Source organism: Strongylocentrotus purpuratus, unplaced genomic scaffold, assembly GCF_000002235.5.
Source record: "Strongylocentrotus purpuratus isolate Spur 01 unplaced genomic scaffold, Spur_5.0 spur5_scaffold_8, whole genome shotgun sequence".
Taxonomy (NCBI): domain Eukaryota; kingdom Metazoa; phylum Echinodermata; class Echinoidea; order Camarodonta; family Strongylocentrotidae; genus Strongylocentrotus; species Strongylocentrotus purpuratus.
Window position 1 is genome coordinate 12,611,596 of NW_022145614.1, and position 13,695 is coordinate 12,625,290.

Here is a 13,695-nt window from a genome sequence, read left to right on the forward strand (position 1 = left end):
ATACCTGGCATAGGACTTAGTTCTTTGGGTCCTTTCACATTAGCAGTCACAATTAGTTGCAAATTACTTGTAGATTTAATTTTCAAAGCATTCATGAGCCAGGATGCACTAGATAAGTATTTACATGTACATCTCAAAACCTGATACTGACTAGTTTCACCATGTAATAAGCATTCTTTACAAAATGTTTGGGACTATTGCAAATTTATAAAACTTTGGTTCATTAGACTAGGGAATACTGTTAAAATCAAAATGTTTTTTATCAATATGAGGGGTTACTGATTGTTAAAATTGTATTAATGTGTAAAGTTTGATATGAAGTGGTTCAATATTTTATCTCTTGTTACTTGTAGGTAACTGTGGAAGCACCCTACGAGCACCCATTTTTTGTTTTCGGTCAAGGCTGGTCTTCAGTCAGGCCAGAGCTATCACTAAAATGCTACGGCTTGCAATGCCACACCCTTGCGGTTGGAGATGTGTGCGTATCATTGACTGTCATAGAGAATGGTAAGCAGGGACTTAAAGAGGACTCAGAGGCAGAGAAGCATCACGCCAGGATGCAGGTCCAGGGCATGTCCAGTCCTGAGATGAAGCGTAGGCGGATGGAAGAGAAGCTCCAGAAGCCTGGAGACCATCACCACCATGCACCTCCTCCTGTGCAAGGCCTCACACCCAGTGGCAGCAGTCACTCCTCTCCCTCTCCCGGTCAACAGCAGCAGATGGAACACCAAGTCCACCCTGGTGGGGGTCCCTACGAGGTCCCTGATCATGGTATCGACAAGAACTCCAACATCGTCCCTGACAAGCCCTTAGAGATGCCCCATATGAAGCTGATGCGACCACCCAAGAGGCGGTGGTCGGACCCTATCAAGGCCAACCAAGAAGCAGCAGCTGCAGCAGCAGCGGCAGCAGCAGCGGAGAAGCATCATGGTCAGCAGCATCCTGTGGCACCAGAAACCTTAGGGAAAGTGCAGCAGCAACAGCCGCAGTAGACACTTTGTAGGAACTGTCATTTCATTCCTTGAGTTTCTGCTTGCAACCAAGTCGGCTTAACACAAGAGGCTAGTACAGATTGCTGTCAAGGTCAGGCAGCAAGAGCAGATGCTGTGAGATTGTGTCATCCGTCATCCAAAGCTTACCCAGATGCAGAGCTCCAGGAATAACTAGTGTCCACAGCAGCAGGTGGTAGGCAAGGTGATGGTTAAATGTTAAATGCTCTAGAAAGTGTCCTGGTTTCTGTTCATTCCAATCTTTCCCTGTCTGTCAGCAGGTTTCTTCAATAGATAGCTGTTCAACATTTTAACGGCTTCATCAGGAAAGATACCTCGATGGTGAGACGTCATTCCATTATCCCATCTTATCTTCACAAAGGGGCGGGGCTTTACAGCATCATCATCATCATCATCATCACCATGTCAACAGGGGTATCTGCAAGCATCTACATGGAAACGATGGCATCAGAGGCATCCTTCGGTCAAGGAGTTCAACAAGCTTTTTTTTTTCAAGTTGGGGGAAATATGTGCAAGAGTGAGGTGGCTGGAATAGGGAAGCATGGATGTGACTCCAATATTTGGTGTGTTTACATGTAACAGAATGTGTGATTGACAAGAGTTCATTCCAAGTTTTTTGTGTATTTTTGAGGTTTTCAGTATCTTCCTGTACCACTTTTCCTTTGGTCGGAGAACCCAAGCTGGTCGAAAAGTGGAAGGGAAGTGAAGAATGACGTGGATGTAAAGTTGGGTTTATACAAACAATGTTTTATACGAATCGGAAAGTAGCTTCATGTAGTGTCTTTTATAATTCATTCCATACTGGGTTTCTATTTTCAAGGATGTATTCTTTTGTACAATGCAGGGTTCCTTAAACAGTCAAGCACTTGCCTTATGGGCTCGGGCTAACAAATAATGTTGGCCATTCGATAGCCCAAGCAGAAAATATCTATCCGTCGGTTCATTCCTCATCTTAGTTTTGAAGTTGGAAACTGGTTACACAAAAATCTTACCCATTTGAAAATGTGTATGAAGCTATAATGGTACTATCTCAAATGGGCTAAATTTAGAGTTTTGCTTAGACAATACACTAAGCACAAAATAGTGACAAACATGCAATGGAAAAAGCCCTTTCTTAGTACCGTTATTGGTGTTTAGTTGGAAGAAAGGTGAATAATCAAAATTTCATTTACACCAAACAATATGACATCTTTACAAAACATGGAATTTAATTTTTTTCTTCAAAGAAAGCGATTTACATAGAGAGATGAAATGATTGAATTATTCTATGAGAGGTAATGAGACTCGAGGACTCGTATGAAAAAGACTTCTTTCCTCAAATTTTTCTCTTTCACAAGTCAAATAAGAAATGGAGCTTTTTCTAATTTGTCAATTTACATGCCCTTCTTTTGTCATACATGTACATGGAAAAAGATGTAAAAAAGCGAAAAGGTACAATCTAGAATATACTTTTTCCATTTTATGGCATCTTGTTGAAATTTTAAACAAAATATCAAAGAGATAGATGTTGGTGGGGAAAAGTCTATCAGCACAATAGAAATAGCATTTCAAAAGTTTTGTAAGAAGGAAAATCATGAAGAAAAATTTATTCATATTCATTTGATATATCTTACAAGTACTGGATCGGCAGATTTTTAAATAACTTTTTCTCTTCATCCTCAAATTTTTGAATTTCTGGAATGATCTTTATATCGATAGCCCATCTCTTTGAGCCCAAGTTTTTGAGAGTTATGTAACTGGAGGGAGAAGTAGGAACATCACCAAGAAAGAAAAGAATAAAATGTGACACATGGGAAACTAACCGAGGATTCATCAATCGAAAAAACAAACGTAAAGGAACTTGTAACGTATGAGACGGGAAAATTAATACTCACGCAATGCTGCATAAGTAAATTAAAACATTTCAAATACAATTATTGTTAGGCTGTATTCTATATTCTACAATAACAGATTCAGGAATGTAGAACGTATTGGCAAAAGTCAAGTTGAAAATTCATCCTTCTTGTGCATTTTTTCAATGAAGGAGAAGCATACATGCACAGGAAGGATGACTTTTTACGAATGTTTATCTAATTCTTCCAAAGAATTGATAATGAGATGCAAGTCGAACGACAGATGTGTGTGATCCTGACGCCTTACTGGGGTATATTTTCTAGGCCCAGGGTCACTTATGCAAAGTGTTTTAATACAGATGTATTGGAGATTGTAAATGAGAGGATTTTTATACTGAGCTTCAGGCGTGATTGTGTATTACATCTTAGACGAGTGGGAGACGATGAACAGCAGAAAACAATCAATCAAATGATATCAATATATCAGTTTATTATGTATATTACTCATTTTTATTAAACACAAACCTGGACCCAACACCAGTAGGAAATCGTTGCTAGATATATATAATGACTTGTGAGGAGGGAGATAGAGTGACAGATAAAGGAGGAGGAGGCATTGGAAACTTCCATATGGTATATAAATCGCCCTTCCTTTTATTGCATTTTATGCAACACATGGGGGTAACAAACTTTATTTTCATATGCTAACCCACCCTATCCCCAACATTAAATTTTGTTTGTTTTTTGGTCCATTTACAGTTACAGAGATTTTAAGCAGGGTTTTTAGTTTAAAGCAGAGCGGCTAAAATTCTGATTTATTTGCCATGTAGTGTAAACATTTCTGCAGGAAAAGTATTTAACTGTGCCAACAAAACTTAATGAAAGAAGGCACTTGCTATTTCTGTTCATAAACATAGATAATTGATTATAATGGGGATATAAGAAATGAAGATGATATTGACAACAGTGGCAACAAAGGAAACTGGTACCATATATCTTTTATTTTGTCCAATATCTAAAATCTTAAAGATTCATACCAGGTTTTGCTAACAGCCTATCATTCTCTCCTTTGACTTTACTCCCATACTATAAAAAGAAATAATTTTGGGTCTGATCCAAAATATACAATATGGATTTTTTTTCTTTTTCATGCCAGATATGTACGCCCAATTGGCCTGGGAGTAGGGATAATTGGCTTCAAAACAGACATGGGGAAACACCTCTGGGACTAGTTGTTAGTTCCAATGTACCAGGTGTTTAAACTGTTTTCAGAAACGCCCCTCCCTTATTGCCAAACCAGTCTCTCCCCCTCGAAAAAAATCTGTGAAACTGTGACTTTGTACCAATACCACCTTAAAGCTATTTACATTTTCCTCCCTACGATGATAGCTACTTTTACAAAAGTCAATTTGGGGGTAATACAGAAGTAATATTTTTATCTCCAGCTAGTGGTGCGGGAAGGAAGGCTTGCCTGTGGGCTCAGGAGTTTATTGGAGGGGTGTGACAGAGAGGAGTAATATGGAAATACTCTGGTATGTAGTTGTGGAAACAAATTTCAGGCTGTAGGAATAGATAGAGGTGTATATGGAATGCATTTCCGTTGCAAACTGGTATAAAGCAATGGGTTACTGAAAGGGTAGGGTAGTAGTGGTCTTTGGACTACCATTAGATGATCCTTTGTTGTTCTAAACACTTAATTGGTTTGCTTTAGCAGTACATAATTACACTAGCTAATCTATTACCAAGGTCCCTCTGATAGGACCTTCAGGCTGTTTGCCAATGCAGACCACCTTTCTGAGAAACCAAACAACATTTTTCATCATGGTGACTTTAGCACCGTATGAAGGCACAGGTACACATGTAGAAAAATTAGGGCTTGTGTTCCTTCTGTCAATAATCGTCAAATTAGCTCTATCTATTCACGTTTCCCTTGCTCTGTTCTGTTGTTAAAAAGACAATTGGAGATCAGATATCTCAAGCGACGCGGAAAGCTCGAACAAACGCTGCTAGTGTTGGGTCCAGGCCATATCAGAATCTAATCGTGAATGTTTTGTTGGATAAAAAAAAAAAAGAATGAATAATCGATGTCGATGACGGGTTCGGAAAAAATTGAGAAGTGACCTTATTGGCCTCTTGCTGTTCAAACTTACGACAGTTACCTCAGCTCGGGCGATGTGGTGTTTTCAATAAAAAGTGTGATGACTTAACTAAGGGGCAAGTGTGTGATTATGATATGCAAAATGGAGTTTTTATCTGAAAAAAAGACTGTTTTCCTACTTATACTATATATCTCATCAGCACTATAAGATATCTCATTTTCTACCAATGAACTGTTTCAGAAATGAATATGAACTACACAAAAAATGTTTCGTTTCTGGAGGGACAACCTCTGTTTTGGAGCATTATTGTTGAAAGTTGTACGAAAAAAAAGCCTAAATGGAGTTTTGTGATACATGTTATGCTTTTATGAAAGTGGATGTCAATGTATATTGTACATTAAGAATCACTCTTTAAGTTGTGGTGGAGTCTATGATGGTATTTATTTCAAATTTCTATAATATCTATGGCTATTCTTTTAGAATATGATTTTTCTTCTTCTTGCATTTGAATATGTATCTGGCACAAAGTTAAAGGCGTAGGATAAAGAGCTTATCCTAAGGATCTGCCATCTAGAAAATTATGGTTTTGTCAAAACTTACAAATGGAAATGTTGTTTGGGTAAAACAATGTAATGTGTACATATATATAGAATATTATCAAAATTATGATTGTGTTGAAAAATGTTAGGGATATTGCTACTCACAGAGTAGGTATAGACATCAGGTAATGCCGGTTAATGATTAGATGCTTTATACGACAAATTGTTCTGGGCCCCGTTTTATAACAGTTGCGATTAATAGCAACTTATTTGCGATTTAAATAAATCGCAAATATGTACATATGAAAGAGATAGGGGACTACAAACTTGCGATTGTTGAGAGGGCTTGCGATTGATATGGATCGATCGTAACTCTTCATAAGACGCGACCCTGGTTTAAACTTGTTGATAGAGAGAGAGAGAGTTCTTGCACTGTAAATAAGAGAACACAAACCTGGTATTCCTGTGTTTGCATGTTTTATGAGTAACACTGTGACTATATATATAATGCTTATATTATATAAATATAAACTTATGAATATATTGCTAGTACAAACTGTAAAATTATGTGTGTAAATACTATATCGACATTGCATGTGTGTGCATTTGTGTATTTTAAAAAAAAATCAATGGTTGTCTATTGTTATATTAAAAAAGGGGATGCTGAGAAATGTAATGTTTGTGGTTGCCCTGGTAACAGTTTAACAGGAGCAACGTGTGCTTTCAAGCATAGGGAAATGATTTGTGGAGACTGCTTGGAAAGAAGTAGGACAAATAATGAAGTAGAAAATGTGAATGCGAATGTGAATGCATGCTTTTAAAGTGTCAGTTCAAGACAAGATTTGGAATGATTATTTTATGGTTGATTATCAGAGAAGCTGTTTATGCTTGTAACTTAATCCGCGTGTTTTCACAGGAGACCTTATAAAACTTGAATTTATCTTTCTTTCCAAAATAAAAAAAAAGTTCAGAAACCGGGAAAAATGAATGTTTCACCTCTGGATATAGGTCCCATAAACTGTGTACTGGTGACAACATAAATGTTTTGTGGCATATTTCTATACATGTGCATACATTGAAAAAAGAAAAGGAAAGACATAGGTTTTATCAGTAGTTTGTATCCCTGTGGAAACATGTTGTACAGGGGATGTGCCCCTATTTATTCCTCTCCTTGGTGAATTTCCTGAACTTTTTATTTTTTATTTTTTATACGGATTAAGTTCTGTAAGCCTCTCATCATGGTAAATACATATTCATCGGAAAGGACTCGGTGAAATGACTTCCTTGTTTTTCAAGCAGACATCGTAAATGGTCTGGCTCCTCCAAATTATCTTGAAAGAGAGTTTGTTTCCCTCGTAATTATATTCCACTGGATAGAGAGTGGTAGGGGAAAAAAGTGTAAAAACACTCCCAATGAATAGACTCTCATTTGATATCAGGGGGCCGAGTATATTTTGTCTGTTTGGAGCCAGAGGGGCGTTACCTTGTATACTATGACCCCGTTCTCATTCACTTCGTTGGAGCGGTCTAACTTAGACCCGTTCCTCAGGAGCGGTTCTTAGGTGAGTGAGAACGGTCAAAGTGGTCCAGGAAGTGGACTTCTGGACCGCTCCAGAAGACCACCTCCGGACGTGGTCTTGAGGAACGTGCAATGTGAACGGAAGCGTACTTTGAGCGGAAGTGAGCTAGTGACGTTCCGTGCGAAACATGTAGTACGGTACATACGGTTGGTATTCCGCGCGCGAAAAAAATTGAGCTGCTGAACTGAGCTGCCATAGCAACAAGACCACTTTGACTCATGGAGTGGTTTGAGCCATAAAAAACTGCTCGGAGTGTGAACGCTCGCAAACCGTTCCTCAAGACCCGTTCCTCTGGAGCGGTCTAACTAAGACCACTTTCAAAGTGAGTGAGAACGGGGTCTACGACAAGGAGCCAATGCCGTTCTGGCTCTGAACGGACAATTCGTTCTTTGGATTTCATTTCGCCAAACATGTGCTACAAAACGTAAACAACACAATGTGTTCTTCTTGGAACCTGTAAATTTTGCCCCTTTCCCTACAAGACAGCTTACATGTGGGACTATAGACTATCTCATGACAAATTGACCATATTATTCTGAGAGGATTAAGGAGATGTGCTTCACGTAATAATCACAATAAGTAGTTGTAATGAATTTTAACAAAAATTATTGATAATCATGTACGTGACTAGTATTAGCTACTTTTGATGTCTTGTAATTTCAAAATACAAAGGTGTGATTTTATCAATTATCAATGCAAGAGAAGAGATATGTATATCAGTACGTGTTTGTACTGGAATGTGATCCGAATGTACTAGAAAAAAAATCACAGAAAAGCACCGTCTAGATTGCTGTAAGAAGCTTAAAAGTGGGTATCAAAGGCAAAGGTATATACATATACATGAACTTGGAAATGAGAATGAAATAATTTGCGCTACAGTTTTAAGTTGCCAATAATACAGTTGTATTACTACCCAGTAATGCTGAACAGATGTTTCAAAATGTCATTAACAATACAAATTTCTACTTTTATTATTTTGTTTTGGATGATGCAGAAAACCATTTCTGTATGGATTTTACAGAAAGGCCCTGAGAAATTTTGTTAGTCATTTAAATAATTGCCAGAGATTCAAATTTTGAAAGGGTAATTTAGACAAATGAGTTTACATTTCTGAGAACTTTTAGCCATAATTGCGCTAAAAAGAAATCTTGTGGATATAATTGCTTTTGAATAACCTAACATTTTCATGGACAGATATTTCAAATATGAGATTCTTTATTTGGGAGGCCTCTTTCCAAGATTCATGGTATAGGGAATTTCAGGGTCCCAGTAGTCAAAACTCGATGTCTGTAGTTGTTGCAATGTCAGGCAACATCAGGCAACAGTCATCTCAGTCAACTTATGGGACTGCCAAAACAAGTGTAGTGAAGTATGGGTATGTGAAATAAATTTACTTATTTATTGGAAAGGGTATCCATCTATTGAGTGCCATGCAGAAGGACGTTAACTCATATCCGTTGCATAGAGCTTTGTAGCTTTCATCATCTGTATGATGTAACAGAATATGAAGTGTGTGGTCATATTGTTGGTTAAGAGCACACAACGAATTTATGCTAAAAAATATCATTTAATGCCCTTTTAACTCTGAACAGATAATAAAGCCTCAATTTGGAGCCAGAAGGGCATTAACTCTGTACAAGATAATATGAGCTAATGTCTTTATGGATCTGAGAAGACGATAACAATATTTTTTTTCTAGTACATTCTGTGAAAAGATGATGCTTCCACTGACAGTGCCATTTCAAGAGTTCCGATATTGCTGCAGTTTGATCAAAGAATGTTTCAGATTTCAGATGTTTCTTTCTACATCTTCTGTCATATTGTAATTATCTAGGTGTTCTTGTACTTTTGTGTAAAATTGGATATAACTTCATTTTCATGGGGTAGATTTAGGGTGGGTATAAGGTGATGTTAGTGACATATTGTGTGATAAAGTGCAGATGAGAGGAAGTGGTTTGTGTTGTGATTTGGGGGAAGGAGGGGGAGAGTGCATATGCCTGCGATATTCAGAGCTAGAGGGTTGTATGTACGTTGTATCATGCAAAGATGATCGTCATTGAAATGCGGACTTGTGCCCTTTTACATGTGAAGCTCATTTTTAAAATGTGAGGTTGTGAAAAGCTGTCTTATTGAGCTTGTGCTTTTAAAAAAATGATGTATTTATATGCTTTTTTTTTTCTTCATCCAAGTACTTGTTTTTTGCCGTTTCTGATTTTGACTTTCTGATGAACTGTATACTGTTGTGCTGTTTTCATGCTTTGTGCAGTTGAGGTGATATTTGTTAATATAACGTAACTTCAAGTCTAGTTTAATCATGATGATATTCTTTAATGCAGGCATTGAGACAAGAGATATGATTGCAATGATTAAAAAACAGTAATTAGATTTAAGCCATAACGATTAGGTGAATGTCTAGTAATATTCTGGCTCATATACATTTAAATTATATCTTCTAGATCTTTTCGGAAAGTAATTGGAGAATCAAGTTATAGATTTGGCTTTCTTTGAACCTTCTTTGAATCCTTTTATAGTGAAATAGCTATTTCTCTTCTAATATGCTAGTTTTCTTTGAATCAATCAGTCTAGAAGGGTATATGTGTTACTTTCTGTCTTCATTGGTATTACATTGATTTATTTTCTTCTTCACCATACCTTTTTCAGGAATCGGGTTATATCTTTTGCTTGTATTATCTTCCAGAAATGAATTTATTCATGTTTTACATGCATTGTTTCCAAAGCTTCTAGATTAAATTTTAATAGATTATATCAATACCATTTTTAGCTGAGTAAACTTATTTGAAAATTCCTGAATCTTTCTGGAAGCAAAGAAAATTGATGAATGAGATTTTTTCTTTCTTTTATCTTTAAAGAAAAGTTTAGATACCATTATATGGTCTTTTTTCATCTTGCCTAGATATTTACAAAAAAGGGTAAAAATGTGTTTTGGATATACTTTTTTTTCTGGTTGTGATTCAAGGTTTACTTATGATGTGCCATGTCTGTTGTTCCAGTAAATGTGATTGTGAAAGCTAAAAATGCTGTTATTTCTATCGTGGAGGAAGAAAAGTAATAGTAGCAACAAGATACTACCTCTTTAGAACTTGTAGTCGTATTTGTAGTTGGGTAAAGGTTAAAGATTGAATAATGTTTAATCAGGATGTATTTTATACACAGACTACCCGATGCCTTCCATGCTAACTATGACAAGATTTTGGGGAAATTGCATTTTTGGGGGATAATTTTTTTCCAATTTCCAATTGTCAACATTTCATAATGATTTTTTTTTCTCAATGCACCTTATTGATGTTCTTTAATTAAGACATAACAAATGTGGGTATTGTAAGACTTGGTGTCCTGGAAAAGGCCCAGTCAGCTGTAAATCTGAATACAGATGTGTGATTATCTTTAGTCCGATATTAACTGATTTAGAACCGACTCTTAATTTCTCAGACAAAAAAGTTACAAAACTACAATTTTGGTTTATAAATGTAAACTAGCATCTCAATCAAGAAGTTGTCACACATGAGGCTTATCTTTACTTCTCTAATACTTTTTTTATTTGCATAAATTTTGTCCAAAGTCTTGTCACAGTTAGATTGAAGGTGTTGGATGGTCTTTAAGACACAACTGTGCCATGTTATTTGGTTACATCACTCCAAGCAGAGGAATTCAGATGAAGTTATATTTGTAGGTGTATCACTAAAATGACAGCTCTTGTCGGAGAAGAGAGAGGATTTCCTGTCCTTTTTATTGGCAGGAAATTATGCAAATTAGAGGTGTTGCGGTTTAATACCTCCTTGCTGCCAACTGCGAGAGGTGCCAGGTTGAGTTTTGACTTGTCAAAGTCTATTTGGCAAGGAAGCCGTTTGAAGTCATGTTTACATGAATTGAATGTGACGTTACAAAACATCTGCGCTTGGCCATGAATCGTGGAAAGAAATGCACTGAAATGCTGCCAGTTATATTTTTTTCTGTCAAATTTCTTTCCTTTTTATCCTGCAGAGTTTCTGCAATGCACCTGGTGTCAAAATTATGTCGTCCATTTAGTCTCTGCCATCATGACCCAAGATGGGAGTTGTCATTTCAGTGATAGTTCATTAATTTCTATGTTTGAGAGGAATACAAAATACTTTTCTGGTATGGTGGCCTGTAAAGTTTTTTAAACGTTGGGTTTATACAGTGATCAATTGTTGTGCATCATCAGTCAGGCAATCAATTTCTTGCTCATAATTCATCAAGATTCAAAATGTCTCATAGCATCTGTAAGCTAACATCAGACATGGTTGTCAATGAAGTTGAGAAACTTACAGAATGTAAGGTATAACGTAGGCATCAACATCACATCAACTATTGAAATATTTGAATCAGAGAGAAGTCCAATCATGTTTAAAATTCTAGTTGCTGCAGTTGATAAAGTAAAATTGTTTAATAACTCATCTTAAGACTCTGATCTAAGGCATGTATGTGATAGTAACATGAATAAGGGCCAGAAGGGTATTAATGCTATGTTAAAGTTAGTGAGTTAACAGCCTTTTGACACTCAGCTCACAAAATGCAAGCCTGACATGGTTGAGCATGCTACAAATTGAACATGTTCTGTAGGATGTGCCTAGTTCTGTTCGGTTAGTAAGTGAGTTAACAGCCTTTTGGCACTCAGCTCACAAAATGCAAGCCTGACATGGTTGAGCGTGCTATGAATTGAACATGTTCTGTAGGATGTGCCTAGTTCTGTTCGGTCGTAGTGTATTTATCAAAGCTCAGAAGATCATGAATGCTATGTAAACGTAAAAGAGTTAACGCCATTCTGACTCTCGGCGCAAAAAATGCATGCCTGACACGGTTAAGCCTGCTACAAATTGAACATGTTCTGTAGGATGTGCCTAGTTCTGTTCGCTTGTAGTGTGTTTATCAAAGCTCAGACAGGCATTAGTGCTATGTAAAAGTAAGTGAGTTAACAGCCTTTTGGCTCTCAGCTCATACAATGCCGGCCTGACATGGTTGAGCCTGCTACGAATTGAACATGTTCTGTAGGATGTGCCGAGTTCTGTTCGGTTGTAGTGTATTCATCAAAGCTCGGAAGGGCATTAATGCTATGTTAAAGTAAGTGAGTTAACAGCCTTTTGGCACTCAGCTCATACAATGCCAGCCTGACATGGTTGAGCATGCTACAAATTGAACATGTTCTGTAGGATGTGCCTAGTTCTGTTCGCTTGTAGTGTATTTATCAAAGCTCAGACAGTCATTAGTTCTATGTAAAAGTAAGTGAGTTAATGGCCTTTTGGCTCTCAGCTTACAAAATGCCGGGCTGAGCCTGCTACAAATTGAACATGTACTGTAGGATGTGCCTAGTTCTGTTTGATTGTAGTACCGGTATATTTATCAAAGCTCTGAAGGGCATGAATGCTATTTAAAAGGAAATGAGTTAACGTCCTTTTGACTCTCAGCTCACAAAATGCAAGCCTGACATGGTTAAGCCTACTACAAATTGAATGTGTTCTGTAGGATGTGCCTAGTTCTGTTCGGTTGTAGTGTATTTATCAAAGCTCGGAAGGGCATGAATGCTATGTAAACGTAAAAGAGTTGAAGCCATTCTGACTCTCGGCGCAAAAAATGCATGCCTGACATGGTTGAGCCTGCTACGAATTGAACATGTACTTTAGGATGTGCCTAGTTCTGTTTGATTGTAGTATATTTATCAAAGCTCACAAGGTATGGTAAAGTCTGCTGAGAGCCAGAAGGGCATTATGTCATAGACTTAGACACAGAGTTAATGCCCTTATGGGTACTGTTTCACTAAAACTTCAAGTACAAGTTCGCCGACACTGCAATGCATGTTAATGTTAATACATCTGAATCGATGGGATGATGAGGGCCAACTTGTACTTATGATGGTTTTGTGAAACAGCATCCAAAAGGGCATTTACTTTTGTTAAACAATGTCCTGGTTCCTGAATGGCGGTTATAGTTCTAGCTCTATCACTGATAATTGTAGTGCGCGAAAATACTGGAAGACTTGGTCTAAGCATGGACCTACTGCATGGCCTAAGCTCAGGTGTTACTAGATAGCAATAGAAGTCAAACCTTTTCCTTTTTGGAGAAAACAATCCTCATTTTTTCATATCATTCATATCATTTTATATCAGGAGGAATGTTAGATTTTTTTAATGATTTGTATTTCCTTTTCTTTCTTTTTTCTTTTTCTAGTTTCCACTTTTTGAAAGATATAGAGGGTGTATTATAGAGATTTGTATAGTTGAACATAGTACATAGTGAGAGCAAAAATGGAGATATGGTCGGAATTCAATGTAAATATATTTTCTATATGATATATATTATATTCTTCGATTCAGATGAAAACGATTGAGAGTGAGTGTGAGAGAGAGAGAGGATATAGAGAATGGGAGAGTGGTCTTATATTTAGAGACCAACAAATGTAATATGTGAATGTTTCTGCTGTGTTTCTAAAAAAATGAATGAACATTTTTGTAAGTGAAAAGATGGAGGGAGGAGGGTCACTTTGATGGAGGGGGCTTGCAAGAGTGGAATGTACTCGACCAATCTTTGGTTGATAGGAAGACTTCAATTCTAGATCCAAAAGATAAGATGTGATTGTCTTTGTCTTTAACCATAATTTT

General features: G+C 37.1%; 1 protein-coding gene across 2 annotated transcripts in view; it reads left to right on the forward strand.

Moving 5' to 3' along the window:
• The window catches only part of LOC585064 (ataxin-1), a 33,288-nt gene extending 26,732 nt beyond the window's left edge, over positions 1–6,556 (forward strand). For both annotated transcript variants that reach the window (XM_030975906.1, XM_784905.5), the window contains one exon: positions 354–6,556. In XM_030975906.1, the coding sequence (XP_030831766.1) occupies positions 354–992 (639 nt within the window). In that variant the 3' untranslated portion in view covers positions 993–6,556. The remainder of the gene's footprint in view (positions 1–353) is intronic.
• Positions 6,557–13,695: the final 7,139 nt, after the last annotated feature.